This window comes from Macadamia integrifolia, chromosome 10 (genome assembly GCF_013358625.1).
Source record: "Macadamia integrifolia cultivar HAES 741 chromosome 10, SCU_Mint_v3, whole genome shotgun sequence".
NCBI lineage: Eukaryota > Viridiplantae > Streptophyta > Magnoliopsida > Proteales > Proteaceae > Macadamia > Macadamia integrifolia.
The window spans coordinates 5,680,488-5,699,379 of NC_056566.1; the positions used below are offsets into that span (position 1 = coordinate 5,680,488).

The window sequence follows — 18,892 nt, forward strand, 5'->3', positions numbered from 1 at the left end:
ATAGGGGAGATGAGGTGGAGGCCAATAGAGGATTGGATAAAGCGGCAAAGGACCTCAAGGGAAAGAGAAAAGAGGAAAGGGGAGAGGGGGGCATCCTTGCCTGATGCCAACAAAGGAAGAGAAGTAACCGGTGGGGCTACCATTAATGAGAGCTGAAAATTTAGGAGTGTAGATGTAGGAGTGGATCCAGTGGATTAAAGAGGGAGGGAAAGACATTTGCAGAAGGGCTTTGGAAATGAAGTCCCATCAGATATAATTGAAGGCTTTGTGGACATCAATCTTAAGGACAGCCACAAGTCAGTGGGACATGCGGTCGAAGCCTCTGACGATCTCATGATAGAGGATGATATTGTCAGTAATGCTTCTACTTGTAATAAAAGCTGATTGGTTGCGGTTGATGAGGGAATCTATAACCAAATGAATCCGGTTAGCCAGAATTTTGGCTATGATATTGTAGAGGAGGTTACAGAGAGATATAAGCCTAAAGTGAGCCATAGAAAGGGCACCCTCTTTCCTAGGAATGAGGTAGAGGAAGGAGTGGTTGATGCCAGAGATTTGGCAGGGGTTGAGGAAGAAACTTCTGATGGAAAAGATGAGGCCATTACGAATAATGTGCCAACAGGAGGAGAAGAATCCCATACTGAAGCCATTGGGGCCCGGGGCTTTGTTGGACTTGTGAGAGAGGATAGCTGCCAGAATCTCGTCATCAGATGGGATGGCAAGGAGGGAAGGAAGAAGATGGATAGGAACAAATTTGTTCAAGAGGTTAGGGTTAAGGGGGAGAGGGGGTAAGGGGTAAGGGGGAGAGGGGGAGGGGAGGTAGGGTGGAAGAGGTTGTCAAAGTAGGAGAGAACTTCAGACTTGATCTCAGAGGGCGAGGCCAAGTCAACCCCAGAGGAGGAGCTTGGGAATGGAGTTGGAATTGGTGCGGGCTTTGAGAAAATGGTGGAAGTAGCTAGAGTTTGAGTCCCCAAGTTCAAGCCATTTGATTTGGGATTTTTGGCGGAGAAAACTTTCTTCCTGTGAGAGAAGGGAAGATTGATCAGAGGCTATCAAATTTTCCTTATCAGCAGAAGAGGCATTAAGGAGGTCAAGCTGCAGTATAGATTGGATGCAGTTAAGCCTCCCCTCTTCTTGACTCTTTCCAAGATGTTCCCAAAAGTGGAGTTCCAGGCTTTGAGGGAAGCTTTGACAGTCTTAAGTTTTTCGGCAAAGGCAATGAGAGGGGAATAAGTGATAAGGATCAGGATGGCCCAAGAGTCTGAGAATAGAGCGAAAGACCTCATGGAGGGTCCACATGTTGAAGAACTTAAAAGGCTTAGGGCCAAAAGAGATATTGGGATGAACAAAGAGAGAGATAGGAAAGTGATCAGAAATGCCCGGGAGGTCAAAACAGGCATAAGAGGAGGGAAAGAGATTGAGCCACGTCTCATTGACAAGCACCCTATCAAGCTTGCAAGCCACCCGATCATAGCCGGCACTATATTTTTGCTAGGTGAGCATGGAGCCAGACCATTTGAGATCGTTCATATTGATGTCATCAATGCAATCATTGAAGGGATCAACAGAAGAGGGATCAATGGAGGACCCTCCAGATTTCTCATGGGTAGCACAGGCGACATTGAAATCACCCCCAATGCCTTAAGGGGCTAAGGAGGTAACGGGGGAAAAAGAGCAGATGTCAGCCTAGAGAGCGTGCCTTTCAAAAGAACTGTTGAAAGCATAGACCACCGAGGAGGGAGGGGACCCAACAGAAGAGGAGAAGGAGAAGTGAATGACTTGGGAAGAGGAAGCAATGGCAGAGACATGGAGGAGGAAGGGTTCCAAAGGATCTAAATGCCGTTGGGGAGTGGTCATAGACTCATAGTTAGAATAGGACCAAGAGGAAGTTATCGAAGCGGCAATGCAGGGGGCATTTGGATAAAGGACACTGGTTTATAGGAGGCAATATAGATTAGAGGACTTGAGGCGGGAACGAATCACAGCATGCTTGGCAGAGGAATCGAGACTTCTGGCATTCCAAATTATCTAGGGGATCATTTAGAATGGAGATGGGGGGCATCGAGAGCTCGACGAAGTTGGGAGAGGACTTGGATGTTGAAGCTGGGAATTTGGGCTTGGATTTTGATCTGCGAGGGTATTCTTGGAGAGGGGAAGGCTTGTGGTTATTTTTGTGGGTTTTCCAGTCCCTTTGGCCAGGGTGCAAGATCTAATAGGTTTGGTTTTCCTCTAGGGAGCAATAAAGGAGTTATCGTGCACAGGGGTGGGGGCATGGTGGGTTCTGATATTGTTTAAAGTTGAAGGCCGAGACACAGGGGAGGTAGGATTTGTTGGGGGGGGGATCAACAAGACTCCCTACAGGAGGCAGGAGGGTTCCCAAAGGATCGGGAGCAGCATGACAGCGGCAGCATGGTCTGATAATGGAGGCGGATCAAGGTTGACGCCTTCTAAGTTGGTAAGAATTATCCGGAGAGTCAGGTAGCCCAGGCAGGGGGCTTAGTGCAGAGTTGCGGACATCTTCAGGAGCAGGGGAGGTCATGGATTGAACGAGAGGCAAGGCATTTGTGATCGCAGGGGATGAAGAAGTGGTGCTAGCGGCTTCAATGGCGGTGGCAGAAATGGTAGGAGAGACCGTCGAGGGACCAGACAGGATAAGGATTGGTGGAAGGCCAACATCAGCAAACAAAGGCTAGGCAGACGGGGGCTTGAGGAGCAAAGGTAGACGAGCTGGTGCTGACGCCTTCAGAGGCGGTTGTAGACGGGGCAAGAGTGCAAGGTTGGTGTTGCAGGCAAACAACAATAGAGAAACTGTCAGCAAGAGGAGCCGAGGACTTGAAGGACAGGGGGCTGGGGAAGCCCGCAAAGACCGACTAATGGCAGCGACCGAAGGACCAGGGAGGGGAGCAGAGGGTGCTAGGAGGAGGTGCAAGTGTCAGGCGAAGGAGATGGTTCAAGATGAGGGTATGGGCCAGGTGGGTGAGCTGGGTCATGGGTGAGGCCAAGATGCGGATTTGGGTCGTTGGGGGCAGCTTGGTTCAAAAGATGGCCTGGGCCATAGGAGTTGGATCCCAGGGGGAGATGGGCTTGAGAGGCGGTGGTGGGCCTAGACGAGGAGACTGGGCCAAGAGGGTAAAAAGGATTGGAGGGGTAGTAGTGGGCTTGGATAGTGGAGTCAAGGGAGTGAATGGTGGAATGGACCAAAGTAGGCCCAAGAGAGTGGGTGAGAGAGATGGTGGAATCCAAGTTATGTTGAACATGTCGATGAACATTGAATGGTTATTACATCTTTAGAATCTACTTTGGAGAACAAACCCCTTGTGGTGTTAATAAGTGCGGAAGTGTCCTTAGCTGAGGGGACCCTGAGGAGAATCCCTAAGCAAAAGAACCTTAGCTCGGCCGCCTCTTTTGGTCACAGCGAGGCTGCTCCCCCCCGTTCTCTCATCCTCACTTTTCCTTCTATCATCCTATCCCATCCTCCTCCAATTTCCTTCTCTTCTTCTTCGTCTTACCCCTCTCACCCTCCCTTCTCCTTCTCTCTTCCTCTCCTTCTCACCCTCTTTCTTCTTCCTCCTCCACTCTCTTTATCTTCTTCTTCATCCTCTATTTCTAGAGCTAGGTTATCTCGGTTGGAGATGCACCTTGGCTGCCAGCCTCGCTGGTCACTATTCCCGCTAGTCCTATCTCCAAGCTAGTATGGTTAGTCCCGTTCGGCCAGCAGTCTCATTGCCTCCAGTCCCTTTCGCCTGCTCTTTTGCCAGTCATTGTCTTGCATTGCTGACGCTCTCAGTTACCACTTGGTCACCCTCTTTCTCCTGCTTGGCCTCCAGCCGCCAGCCCACTTGGTCTCCAGCCGCCAGCCCGCTTGGTCAGCCACTTGCCTTACTCACCTGGCTCGCTTGACCAACTTCTGATTTGCTGCCATCTGCATGGCCAGCAGCCCGCAGGGCTGCCAACTATGCTTGGCCGGCAGCAGCTTCGCTGTTGCCCTCTGCAAGTCTAGCGCCCCTCCGCCATGGCTGTCACCTCCGCTAGGCCAGTTGCCCGCTTGGCCATGGCCATCAGTAAGGCCAGCTCCCCTCCGTCGTGGCTGCCTTCTTGCCGGTGGTGCTCTGATTCTCATCTTGGCGGCTTGGAAGATGAAGTTTTGAGATTAGTTGGTTTGGGTTCATGGAACCCTATGTGGGATTGACTTGGTTGCCCTTCTGCTTTGTAATGGGCTTCCTTGCTCTTGTCTATAAGCCCATGTGGGATTTTGAGTTGTATTGGACATGTTAGTGTGCCCTTTGTTTCTTGTTGCCTATATGGGTTTGACATAGTCCTTAATGGGCTTTTGTTACCCTTTTAGGAATTTTTTTTTGGGGCTGTAATTTCCCTCCCCCATCTTTTAATGGATTTATTATTCACCAAAAAAAAGAAAGTCTGAAAGTGTCAGCATCATTAAAGGAATGAGTAGTTAAATGGTTATGGACAGATTACAATTGTCTCCTTTGTGCATTAAAGGCAATTTTTTCCTACTAGTTCTTCATAAGTCCCTTCTGAATTTTGTCCTTTTTTATAACTAGCTCTGTTTATTGCCTTGTGTAGAAATTCAGCTGTCATTTCTTGGACATCTTAAATAACTACTTGAAATCTTCAGCTTACCAATTATTTATTTCTCCTTTGCTAGAAATTCAAACAGCATCCTTCTATTAAACCTCTATTGGAAGGTGGAACTGTTCTCCAGTATGGTGCTCGTACTCTGAATGAGGGTGGTTTTCAGGTGCATCAGTTATCTTTCTTCACAGTGGTTTGAAAAGGAATGCTTTGATAAAACTAATGGGATGTGAATGAATTTCTCCTTCCTAGTTCATTCATATTCCACACATTCTTCAGACTGGGATCCACCATATTGGTTCTCAATGGGAAGGTTTCACATGCCACAGGACAAATTATAATCTGATTCTCACCTTTCATGCCGTTGCATTAATTCTTCTTTGTCTTCATCTTCGTCTTCATCAAATATGAATATGATGCAATTTAAATTTCAGTCTATTCCATATCCAGTTTTCCCGGGTGGAGCAATTATTGGATGTTCTGCTGGGTTCCTAAATGTGCCAAAAATAAAGGGAACACATACTGCAATGAAATCAGGTATTACCTGCTTATATTGTTTTGAACTGTTTATGAATCTTACATCACCTAGCTTGGCTACATAAAATGATGTTAAGAAGTAATCACACTTTTTCTTCTTCAAATATCTTTTTGTGGAATGCTACCTTAAGGGAAATTCATATAAAATAAAGAAATGAAGAGAATATATATATTTTTTTCAAAGGATGATTTATGTTGATGATGTTTTATTTCTCATTATATTTTAATTGATAGTTTTGTATCTTCTTGATTTTTTAAACTGCTAGTAACTTCTTTACCTCATTGAAGATATGAAAAGTGTTAATATATTTATTACTTTTATTAAGATATGAGTCATGAGTCGGAGGTTTGTCCCAACATGATGTAGTTGTTTTATCTTTTTCCCAAGTTAGACTAGTTTGCTTACTTTCCTAAGTTAGACTAGATCCTTGGTTTTCTAAATTAGAGTTAGACTAGGATTTCTCTTTCTCATTTCTACAAGGACTATCACTGTAATTGCTTGGTTCTGTTTATTATTGTTGAATGGAATAATGACTTAAGTCATTTGGGACACATGCCTCATTTATTTTTAATGTGGAGTGGAACATTCCAGAATTGAGTACAAGATAGAAATACCCTATGAGGCAATTCTACCCTTATACCTAATTTACAACACTCCCCCTCAAGTTCGTGCATAGATTTCCACATGCCCAACTTGCAGATAATGGGAAGAAAGACCTTACTACTTGAACCTTTAGTAAAAACATCAGCCAGTTGTTCATTACTAGGAACAAACGGCACACAAATGAGTCCTGAATGCAGCTTTTCCTTGATGAAGTGACAATCGCTCATCGATCTCCACATGTTTTGTCCTATCATGCTGGACAGGATTGTGGGCAATACTGATGGCAAATTTACTGTCGGATAAAAGCTTAAGAGGAAGAGTGAGTAATTTCAAAATTGGTAAGAAGGCCCTTGAGCCATAGAAGCTCACAAAGCCATAGCACAGGCACCAATGCATCCCTTGGAACTTTCAAAGCCTTTATCTTCTGTTCTGAAATCAGCTTTTTCAAACCCCTACATAAGGTTTTCTCTGCCAACATAAAAAGCATAGGAGAAAGAGGATCCCCTTGTTGGAGAACTCGTTCCACTCCCAAAAACCCACAGGGCCGCCATTCAATAATATTGAATTCTAGCAGAGGAAAAAATCTGTTTCAACCAACAAATCCATTTCTCATTAAAACTAAACTTATGGAAAACGCCAAACAGAAAAATCAATGAAAGTGTGTTGTATGTTTTTTGAATATCCAACTTGATACCCAATCCACCTCATCTATTTGACAAAAACATTGAGTTTGCGAGTTGATCCTCTTCTGAAATGCCCCTTGTTCTTATGAGATGAGGCAAGGGAGAATAGGGACTAAACTTAACGCAAAATATTCATAAGAACCTTACAAAAGACATTACCCATGCATATTGGTTTTAATTTATCCAAAGAGATGACCCCCTCCACCTTAGGAATCTAAGTAATTAAATTATTATTGACCCTTTAGCCGTAAAACCTGAGATAAAGAAATACCTGAATGTTCTACACACATCACCTTCAATGACATCCCAACACCTCCTAAAAAAGCTCTAGAGAACCCATGAAGCCCGGAAGAGCTATCAGGATCAAGATCCCACACTTGCTCTTCACCCCCTCTGCCTTGGGAAGAGAGTCTAGACTTTACTTGTCAACATCATCAATGACTGAAGGGATACAATATAGTCACTCTGGTTGATCTTCTAAGTGAACCGCCTTATGAAAACTCTTCAATATATTCTGCCATATAAGACCCCAGTATGTGTTGATCATTAATGGTCTGGCCATCACCCCCCTTTAGAGATCTAATAAGTGGTTTTTTTTATGAAACTTTGTGGAAAGGTGAACAAACTCTGGAATTTTTATCCCCTTGCTCCAGCCACTTTATAATTTTCAGCCCACAACTGCTCATGCAACTGTAGTGCCTTCAAGTAGGCCATTTTAGCATCTGCTTCCCACGCAAATAAGCCATTGTCCATTTCCAAGTTTTCAATATCATCCTGCACCAAATCCAAAGCCAGCTTTGCCTCCTTGAGAGCCTCATTGGTGAACACATGCCTACTCCAAGCTTTCAGAATAGGTTTCAACCGTTTCAACCTCTTAGATGAAACATGAAAGGGGCACACACTGCGCCATATCCCAAGAAGGTTTTTACAACCTGCCCAAATTCCTCATGAACCATCCAAAACTTATGTAAACGAGACGGATAGTTCAGAGGTCTAGAAAAAGATTCAGAGACCACACCAACAGGGGAATGATCAGATGCCACTCGCTGCAACACTTTTTTAGCACAATCCCTGAAGAAAGAAAGCCACCCATCATTACAGAAACTCCTATCCAGGACTGCACAGACATTACCCCACCAGCGATTATTGGACCATGTGAATTTTCTACCTTGAGATGGCACATCGAGAAGGGACCACGCACTCGACGCACCGAATCAGCAGTAGAGCCCAAACTAAACACCCCTGGCCCTCACTTCTCATGAGATTCCTGAGTGGCATTAAAGTTACCTAACACAAGCCAGGGAGCAAAAGCAATGGGATGAGCAGACAGACCCAGCCATAGATTCCTCCTCTAATCACTAAAACAGCTCGTATGAACCACAGATACAAAAAACCTTTTGATTCATCTGGTCAAAACAAATAGAAATATGCTGGTTGGACTCTGTAATAACAAACGCTTCTTTAAATTTTGCTTCCATACCACCCACAACTTAGGGGTTTATCGACCCCTAACTTATCAGTAGATAAAGCTGGGAAGCTGCTAACCTGAACCTTCGGCTCCGCCAAACACAAAACATCCGGTTGAAACTCCTTCAATAAATTTTTCAAAGCTACTTTGGAAGCAGCTTTCTTCACCCCTCTGATGTTCAAGATAAGAACACACATTCCTATGACCTATTGTCATGATGAAGTGACATGGCCAAACTTACGATTAGTCTGACCCCCATCTGATTTCTAGGCCGCATTTTATATGTTGTTCTACCACCCCTGCCCTCCGAATCCCGGTCCTCTGCCGCAATGGGATTAGTATTGAGATTCTTCTTACTACACCTCTTAGTAGCAAGAACAAACCCTTCCCCACCTTCGGCCACAACCGCTGCACCATCAACCTGTGACATCTTACGAAAATTCAGAACCATCGCACCATTATGTATTGTCATTGGAGTCATGGAATGCACAAGGGAACATGATACATGGTCCCCCGGTTTCTACACTTGGTCCAGCCCAACACCATTCGGACTGCTACTTGCGTTAATCACTGAAGTAGATGGATTGGGATTGCTCGTCACATGCTTGCCAAAACCTCCCGTTGCCTACCTGAACCACCTCCCACAACACCACCATGATAACTAATCAATCTCAATCTTGAAGACACCCCACCATTGATCAGTTGACCACTAATAGGTGCAGCCACATCATGATCTGATTGCACCAAAAGGAAAACCTGAAGGTCTATGCAGATTTCCAGGGTCGATTTACCAAGATTGTCACCCCGCAGATCATGATGATCAGCCTGCAAATCATGAGGATCATCCCGCAGATCATAAGAACCCGACCTGCTCATAACATCCTCATCACTATACACAACACCAGGAATCCTATCTTCATCACCCCACCTCTCTCGGCCTGCCTCTCATCTGAGATTTTTTCTAAATGCAGTTCTGAATAGTTTCACCAACCCGTTTACAGAAGCTGCACTATCCCATAGCATCTTCTTAAATAACCATTTGTTTAAACCAGAATCGTTCAGAAGAACCAACATGCTGTCTTTCGACCATGATCTACTCCACCCTTGGAGTAGCAATATCTAAACCATTTGTAATTTTTCTCGTTGTTTTTGTTGTTCCCCCTTGGGGCTTGCCTTTCCCTGTTGGCTTAAGCTTCCCCCGCTTTTTCCCCCCTGTATATTCTTCTCCTCTAGCAAAGTGACCCACAGTCACTCCTTTGGTACAGTGATCCAAAGCCACCAGCTTCCCAACTACCATAGCCAGGTCAGAGAACCTAATCCAAACGAGCTTTCTTGAATGTGTATTAGAGTTTACGTTGCAATCAGTACAACACCGCTGGAAGCACAAGAGATGACCTATAATCCTGATAGGGCTTTGCCTCCACACCATTGCCATATCGGCTTTAGACAAGAATCGAAAAATCACAAATCCTTTCCCAACAAAATCAAATTGAGGCAGTCACCTATCAGAAAAAAAAATTTCATGACATTAACCCCTCCCTTGCCCAAGCTCCTTCCGAAGGTTTCCACCCCCTCCTCTTGGTCCTCCCTCGAACCAGCTAGCTCCTACCATCAACACTGCCTCCTTAAGACCCTAATATATCCCTCCCTTCCTCCACTCCTGAACTCTGGAACCAAAATGTCTCCTCCTCTCCCTCCCACTCCTCCAATGTTGGCCACTCCCTTCATTATGTTCCCCCCACCATCATCGATGATAGGATAGTGGGCCTCTGCCCTTCGGGTCTCCTTGAGCCAGAGATATCCAAGTGGAAGTCCTGCTTGATAGGGCACTTCCTTGGTAGCCGACTGCCATTCATTATCGTCAAAACTTCACTTTCCAAGCAATAGAAACTTCATGGATTGATCTCTACCAATCTGCTGGACAACAGGATAGTCATATTTAATTATTCAGAGGAAACAAACAAGATCACCGTCCTTGAAGCAGTGCCATGGAAAGGGGGAAGAAAAACCTATTTTCCTAAGACAAGGGGACAAATAATGTCTCGACAAAAATAGATCTTCAATCCATTCCCATATGGGTTGCCCTCCCAAACTTACCTCTCCATTTTTGGTGTGCTAAAAGCTTAACCATTGTTGGTTCATTAATTGAGAAGCCGCTATACTCTAACCACAGATCAAGGTGATGGACAGGATAACCTACGTAAGAGTTTGTATTAAAATCTTGGCTAAGCCTTCCCTCCCACTGCACCTTTGACCTCTTTAGTATTGGACCCACAACTCCATTTCCGTTCATGTGTGCCCCCATATCTCCTTTGGCCCGAAGCCCTTCAAGTTTTTTGACATGTGGACCTCGCATCATGATTTTCCTTTTATCGTTAACCTTGCTCGATCCATCCTGATGCAAACCTTCTCCTCCCCCCAAACCCATTGCTTTGGATAAGAAGCTCAAAATTGTCAAGGTTGCTCTCTGTTACTGCCGAGAATCTGTAGAGGGTTGAACGTCTGTCTTGCAATAGCACATAAGGCAGAGGCTCAGAGATGGCTTTAGGGTTAGTCCTCCGACGCCCATGTTAGAGACCTATGCAATAGTATTCAGAGAGCAATGATGAGCGAGTTAGCGAACTTACCTCTAGCTAACCCCTTAATTCTCTTTTATAGGATCGGATCCCATAGAGTCCTACTGGAAAACGTCCCTCTGCTTCTGATGAGCTTAGGGCGGTTTTAGAGGATCCCATCTCGCACGTGGAGGATCCCATCTCGCAGGTGGAGGATCCTATCTTGAATGTCTCCTCTTTCAATGGGAAATATTCCCAGTCTTTAAGGATCAGAGTCCTATAATGACTCTATTACTGAAGGTGGACTCAAGTCTCCTCATTATCTTGGTATCCAAAGTCCTCGGCTTCCTGTGATATTTCAAATTTCTCCTGTAGCTGGATGCCACGTGTCAATATCTCGCTGGGGCAATTAGTTTGTGCGTATTAGAAGCCCCCTTACTTCCTCTGAGAAACCCTTCCAAAGGGAGTAACTGTCCTTCTCTTCTGGTCCTGCTTCTTTTTTCTGGACCCTTTGGTCCTATTCATTCGGCTTCGGCCTAGCCCCTTTGGTCGGGTCTGCTCGACCTTGGCCTGAGCCACCAACCGAGGGAGGACGCTTCGGTCAGGTCTACTCGGCCTTGGCCTGAGCCCCCGACCGAGGGAGGACCCTTCAGTCAAGGGTGCTCAGCTTTGGCCTGAGCCCCCAATTGAGGGAGGACCCTTTGGTCAAGTTTGCTCGGCCTTGGCCTGACCCCCCAACTGAGGGAGGACCCTTCAGTCAAGGGTGCTCGACCTTGGCCTGAGCCCCCGACCGAGCGAGGACCCTTCGGTCAGGTCTGCTTGCCTTGGCCTAAGCCCCCCAACTGAGGGAGGACCCTTCGGTCCAGGGTGCTCAGCCTTGGCCTGAGCCCCCATACGAGGGAGGACCCTTTGGTCAAGGGTGCTCGGCCTTAGCTTGAGCCCCCAACCGTGGGAGGACTGAAGTAGATCTTTACTTTGGGCTAGGCTATCATAGGAGTAAGCTTAGCCTAAGAAGCCCCAATTGCACCTATTAAATAAATGGGTTCAAGTTTTATTAAATAAGGGCCCATTGGGCCCATCGTTTCTCACTTAAGTAATTAAGTTACTAGTTGATTTACCCAAGAAGCCCCAATCGCACCTATTAAATAAAGGGGTTCAAGTTTTATTAAATAAGGGTCCATTGGACCCATTGATTCTCACTTAACTAATTAAGTTACTAGTTGATTTAATAAGACCCATTGGGCCCATCGATTGTACTCTGCCATTAAAGCCTCTTAGTTAATTAGTTGCTTACTTCATGTTGGAGTTCTAGTTCTATTTGGAGTCCAACTCCTATCATATAATGTCTAAACCTACTGGGAATGTAACTCCTAGTTAAGGTCTGACTGCTATTCTGCCCTCTTTATATAGAGGAGCTAATGCACTCTAATTTCTCAGATTTAATAAAGAAAATTGCAGTCAATTGCGTAGAACAGCCGGGATAGCTATGGTTGAGAAGCCCAGGCCGAGCTAGCCACTCCTCCACCACTTTTCCCTTTGTTATTACTCTCCAATTTCTGCAATCGATTATCTATTTTTGTCCCTTGTTGCTGTCCTTGTTAATTTATACAATTCGGTACTGTTCCTTGAGATCGACCAGCAGGAAGAATCCTCTTTGTAAACCCAATCGATGTTCCATATTGCTTATAATGGGGATCTGATCTACTGAACCATTGCAGGACCTGTTCTGTATCCTAAGTGGACCACTCGATCCACCTTGGAAGACTGTTTGAAGCTGCCAGCTGCTGTTACTGCAGAATTTTGACAAATTCTCTCTGATTTTCAAGAAAGTACTTATCTCATCAACTAGCCTTCAGAAGTCCTTCAAATTTTTGGGTTTTTGTACCCTTGCTAGGGCCTACCTACGACTAGGAGTACAGCTCATTCTGAGCTCCACAGCTGCAGCTGCCCCTCTCTCTCTGGCCCTATCGCAGGTGATTTTCTCTCCTGACCGATTGGTTCTATTTTGGGTTTTCCTGTGTCAGTTTGTCTTTATCTTGTGGGGGTTACTTTTGGTTCTTATTCCCTTGTTTCCTGGTCCTATTTATGTTTTATGTTTTATATTCTCTTGTTCTTCTAGTCTGTCTAATTCTGGGGATTCCAAAGTTAGCTTAAAGTCTTGAGTTGTATTGTTTGGGGTTATAAACTGCTGGAATAATTTACTTGTAACCTACTTCTGCATCTAGGCTTTGGCCTGAGCCCCCAACCGAGGGAGGACCCTTCGGTCAGGTCTGCTTGGCCTTGGTCTGAGTTCGTAACCGAGGGAGGACCCTTCGGTTAAGTCAGCTCGGCCTTGGCCTGAGCCCCCCATCCGAGGGAGATGAGTCGAGGGTTACTTTTTTACTTCACTTGTGTGTCTGACTCGAGTGAGCCTCGGGAATCCCCCTCGATGACGTGGCACTGTCATTAATGCCTTAGGGAGTCTGACCGTCCCTACTTACCTTATAAAAGATGGTCTTTTCCCCATTTGTCTCCATCTCTTTTCTAGCCTCACAGAACTCCTCACCTTCGATCGTCCTACTTTCTTTCTTCCTTCGGTTTTCAGCAGTAAGTTCTTCGGTCCAACTTATGTCTAGTCTAACTAGTAATAGCTCATTATCCTCCGAGAGGACCCGTTCCGACTCCATAGGGGATGACATAAGGAGTGTGAGAGGCATGTCTTCGGACTCCTTGCCCGAACTGCCATCGTCGAGGGATTCTTTTATCCCAGCCTCTCGTCGCATGGAGGGAGCCTCGTCTTTTTGGAATAGGGGGAGGGCTGGACCACCCCTCGGTCGTCTAGAGGGCAATCAGGATGATGGTGCCCTTCACGAGGGTCTCTTTGAGGCGAGGGCTGATAATGATGATGCCCTCGACGTCGATACTCGAGAGATCGTGTCAACCATGTCCGACATTGAGCTCGAGGAGGTTAGGGTTAAGTTTGGGGTTCCTGATTCTTTTGCTTTGAGGGTGGCCAAGCCTACTAATAGGGTGAGTTATAGGAACCCGGATGAACTTTGTTTATATAAAGAGTTTTTCAAGGCGGGGCTTTGGCTCCCCCTTCACCCCTTCTTCACTCCTATCTTTCGTCACTATGGGATTTTTCCTACCCAGCTCACGCCTAATAGGTTTTGGTAAGACCTTAGCTTTATTCTCTTTTTCTCCCTTCACGGTAGATCTCTGCCGTTGGCCGTCTTTGTTAACTTCTTCACCCTTCACACGAGTAAGTGATTCAGGCTGGTACTATCTTTAGCCCTTATAAGGAATAAAGTTGCTGAACTGATACCCCACTTCGATCCATAGGTGGAAGCTTAAGTTTTTCTTCGTGGGGTTGTCAGAGGGTCTTCCTTTCGGCATTGTGTGGGACTTTCCCGACCTGAAGTCGGTGAACACCGCTCCAGCCTTATTTGGGTCAGATGCGGAGTCAGTGGCACTGACAAAGGATAAACTCCGTTATCCTCCTATCGAATATGATAGGCTCCAATCCAACGCTGTCCTCTTCAGGTTCGGGCTTAGCCCGGGTTAGTTTGAGACACAGTCGAGTCTCTAATACTTGTTTTTTTTTCTTTGTTTAACTCACTTCCATCTCCTTTTGTAGTGCAACCTACTAGGGCTCAGTATAAGGAGTCCATGGCCAAGCTGCAGGCTCAAATGAAGGAGCAACAGTGGGAGAAGCAGAAGGGCAAGCAGAAGGGTCCGAGTGCTGACGCTCCTAAGGAGAAGGCCAAAGTCGCCGACCCCCCCCATCGAGATCAGCCAAGCCCTTGTCGCTATTACTCCAAGGGAGACACACCCTCCCGAGGTACCTTCTGGTGGTGAGACCCATCTTCGGAGCCCTCCCGAGGTCTCATGTAGGATAAAGGTCAGCTTCAACCCTGGGTGGTCCATCGAGGCGGATGAGACCTACGCTGTCGGGAGGGTGGCGCGCAAGCTCTTCTAGAAGGGACGCCTCCTGAAGGACGTGGCCAACGTGTAGCAGAGAACATGTCTGCGATGGTCACCAGCACATGGTTTAAAGTATCTCCGATACCGATATGATACCTTCCGATACGTAGCTTAAATTTAGCCGACTGATACGATACACACCGATACGATACATGAAATTTTTAAAATCCTTTCGTATTGATATATATCCTACGATACATACCAATATGCACCGATACATCGACGATACACACCGATACAATACGATATGTACCGATACTCTATGGAAAATATAAAATCAAGGTGAAATGTACGTTTCGGTACTTATCGATCAGTACGTATCGGTGAGTATCGGTATGTATCAATCGGTACGTATCGATTGGTACGTATCGGTATGTATCAATACAATGCGCTACGGTCATATAATGCCAAGATGGGTAATTTTTCAAGAAAAAACACGATTTTCTTAGGGGTTTTTGTTCCAAAGTTGCTGCCAGCCATATTTCTCTCTAACTAAAGTGGAATAAAGGTTGGGAACAAGGATTTTACATTTATGGGACAACTATAAACCTTGAATTCTTAGTGTGATACCTTCAATTTAGTGTTCATGTATAATACATGTTATCAATAGATTTTTTTAACAATTTTTTTATGCAAAAGTGTTTAAAAAAGTGTTTCTTATACATTTATGTGCGTATCTTTAGCGTATCTTAGTGTATCTCCGATACGATACGATACCCTCCGATACGTATCTTAATTTTGGCCGACTGGTACGGCGACCGATACCGATACTGATACTTTAACCCTGGGATGTTTCTCTCTTATGTGTCGGCCTTTTTTCCTTGTTTGTCTCCTTTTTCTAAGTGTTAGGGTATATGCATATGAACAACCATGTGGCCCAGCTGACTTTTCGGGCGGAAGAATTGGCCTAGGACTTGGGGGGATCCGAGAGGGAAAGGTCTTCTCTGGAGAACGAGCATTTGGTGCTTCTTGAGAAGGTGGAGCACTTGAAGGCCGAGTTGGAGTCGCTTCACAGGGATCAGGTTTAGAGGCTCTGAGACCTGAAGGTCAAGCTGCCGAGCAGCTTCGAAATGCAATATAGCTCAAGCGGTGGAAGTCTTCAAGGAGTCGGACAAGTTCCAGAATTGACGGGTCTGCCTCGGGGTATATCGCTGGGGCCACCAAGGTTCGAGACTGGATTCTTGACCACTATCCCGAGGTTACCTTCGGGGGTAGTGGCATTGTTTTCCAGGATGACTTGGGGACCACTCAAGCTCCTTCACGAACCGAGGTTACGGAGGAAGAAGAGGAGCAGGAGGTCGGCGACGAGACCAAGGTTTCCCATAGATGGCACCAATCTGTTGCTGTCGAGAATTTGTAGATGGTTAAACATCTATCCTACAATAGCACAAAAGGCAGAGGCTTACCCGGAGATGGCTCCGGGTTAATCCTCCGACACCCAAGTTAGAGACCCATGCAACAGTATTCAGAGAGCAATAGTGACTGAGTTAGCGAACTTACCTTTGGCTAACCCCTTAGTTCCCCTTTATAGGATCGGATCCCATGGAGTCCTACTGGGAAACGTTCCTCTGCTTCTGATGAGCTTGGGGCGGTTTTGGAGGATCCCGTCTCGCACATCTCTTTCTATGGGGAATATTCCTAGTCTCTAGGGTTTATCTCGCCTTCAGGCGGGTAGAGTCCTATTACGACTCTATTACTGAAGGTGGACTCAAGTCTCCTTGTTATCTTGGTATCTGAAGTCCACGGCTTCCTATGGTGTTTCAAATTTCTCCTGTAATTGGATGCCATGTGTCAATATCTCGATGGGAAGTTAGTTTATGCGTATCACTCTCAAATCTTGGAACTCTTGCTTTGGAAACATTTCCTCTAGGGACACCGTATGCAAAGATAATGTCATCTCCATTCAGTCTAGGCACCAATCTGATCTCCTCAACACTGCCCTTGCAGAAGAGGAAAAAGTTGTCTCCATATGCAAAGATAATCTCATCTCAATTCAGTCTAGGCGCCAATCTGATCTCCTCAACACTGCCCTTGTAGAAGAGGAAAAAGTTGTCTCCGTTGAGCTCTCCTTCCTTCTTGTCCGAAAAGAGAGCTTCCTCCGGCAGAAATCCAAAATTAAATTGCTTGAGCTTGGTGATTCCAATTCGGATTTCTTCCATCGTTCCCTGAAAGACAAAATCATTGCCAACTCCATTCAGCTGCTTACCTCTCACTTGATGGTTCATCTCTTTCCAACTCTGAGGACATTAAAGCAGAAGTCGTCTCTTACTACACTGAGATGTTCCACCCTGTCCATCAATCTCCCAACAATCCTTTCTCGTCTGACCTTCTCAACAAATTCATTCCTTCCCACCTCCACCCCTTTCTTCAAGCCATCCCCTCTGAGGATGAAATCATAGTTTCCATCCTCTTCCATAGAGCCAATAAAGCGCCTGGTCCTGACGGATTCAGCATGGGTTTCTTCTCTTCTTGTTGGAGTACCATCAATACAGACTTCATTTTGGCTGTTCGCAGCTTCTTCCTCTATCCTAACCAAATCTGAGAAATCAACCATACCTTCTTATGCCTCATTCCCTAAATTCCTGAAGCTTTGTCCATGTCAAATTTTAGACCATCTCCCTCTGCAACCTTCTCTACAAATTTGTTTTCAAAATCTTGTTTAACAGAATCCAATCTATTATCGACTCATTAGTTATTCCCAACCAATCTGCAATCTGCCTTCATTGCTGGGAGAAGCATTATAGATAACATTATCTTTTGCCATGAAATTGTCTGTGGGTTTGTCTGAAAATATCACTCGTCTGTGGCTCACCAAAGATTGACATCCATAAATCTTTTGACTCCATCAGATGGGATTTTATCTCTAGAGTCTTGCGGTGCTTTCCCTCTAATTTTTTTGCACTGGATCCACACTATATCTCTACTTCCTGCTTCCCTGTCCCAGTCAACGGCAGCCCGGCTAGGTACTTCCCTTTTGGTATTGGTATCCACCAAGGGTGCCCTCTCTCCCTTCCTATTCTCCCTTGCCCTTAAATTCCTCGCCAGATCCATTCAATCTTCCATTGACCTTCACCTAATCTCTTCTATCTCGTAGTGTAAATCTCTTTCTTCTCACCCACTTAGCTTTTTCTGTTGATCTAATGATCTTCTCCAGAGCTGATCCTCTCTCCATATCCTCCATCATGTCCTCCTTTCACCTTTTTTAGCAACTCTTTGGCCTTCACATCAATCTCCTTAAATCCCGCCTCTCTTTAGAGTCTCTAAAACACCAAATACCTTCTTCTCCAGCTCACCGGATTCACCTTTGGATCCCTCCCAGTCATATACCTAGGGCTTCCCCTTATTACTGCCCGCCTCACCCCCCACCATTGCACTCCCATGCTTGATTTTTATTAGGAAAGACTCCAACTCTGGACAGGGAAGCTGCTCTCCTATGCGGCATTTGGAACTCACTAGATCTGTGCTCCAGTCCATGTATCCTTACTGGTCTAGTTTCTTCTCTCTCCCCAATTCCACCATCAAATCCATTGGGTCCCTCTTATGCTCCTTTTGGAAAGGTTCCGACTTTGTAAAATTTCTTCACCCCCTTAGTTAGGCCTCTGTTTGTCTTTGCAAATTTGAAGGAGGCCTGGGATCATAGTTGTCACGGCGTTGCCAAGGCGTCGCCAAGGCGTCGCGGCATTTTGGAGAGGGCAAATCGGTGGACCGATTAGTGTCACCTTCATTAATAGACCGCCAAGGGTCGTATGGCGTTGCCAAATCGTCCCCGGCGACGATTTATGACGTTGTACACATAAATCGATCGCCATTTTTTTTTTTTTTTTTATTATTGTTAATTACTAAATTGATTCTCTTTCTAACAATGTTATTGGCAGGTGTAATTGAAATGTACAAATTAATGCTACATGGGATAAAAGTGTAAATTAATAAGTTGTACCAATGAAAAAGAAAAAAAAAAAGTCTAAATTAAGACCAAAGAGACAAGTCGCGACTCCGACTCTCTTCAACCCTCCAACCCTAAGTCTCAAAGTGAAGACCGAAGACTCCCTTCAACCCTTATTTTGCTCCGACGATAGCTGTTCCTGCTCCGGCATTTCTGTTCCCGTGCTCCGGCGAAGATAGGTATGTTCGACTCTTCTTCTTTTCTTCTATTCTTCTAACCTTCATCTTCCTTGTCTTTGGTTTTCAGTCTATCGACTCTTCTTCTCTTCTTCTAACCTTCTTCCTTGCCACTGGCTTCTTCTCTTCTTCTCTTCTTCTCTTCTTCTCCTCTTCTAACCTTCTTCTTCCTTGACCCTACAGAGTCTGGTTTGTTTAACTCTTCAGAGTCTTCACCTCTCATTTTTTCTTCCCCATTTTCTACTACTAAATCAGTAATTAGTCTCTTCTCTTCTTCTAATCTTCTTCCTCTTCCTTAGTTCACTCACATAGAACATAAATCTTTCTCTGTTCTGATCTTATTTTGCTCCGGCGATAGCTGTTCCTGCTC

The 18,892-nt window shown here is 45.4% G+C and overlaps 1 protein-coding gene across 5 annotated transcripts in view; it reads left to right on the forward strand.

Annotated features, from left to right (window-relative positions):
• LOC122091526 (electron transfer flavoprotein-ubiquinone oxidoreductase, mitochondrial) overlaps positions 1-18,892 on the forward strand; it is a 134,509-nt gene that overhangs the window by 47,360 nt on the left and 68,257 nt on the right. For all 5 annotated transcript variants that reach the window (XM_042661532.1, XM_042661528.1, XM_042661531.1 and 2 more), the window contains 2 exons: positions 4,667-4,759; positions 5,028-5,130. In XM_042661532.1, coding sequence (XP_042517466.1) covers positions 4,667-4,759; positions 5,028-5,130 — 196 coding nt within the window. The remainder of the gene's footprint in view (positions 1-4,666; positions 4,760-5,027; positions 5,131-18,892) is intronic.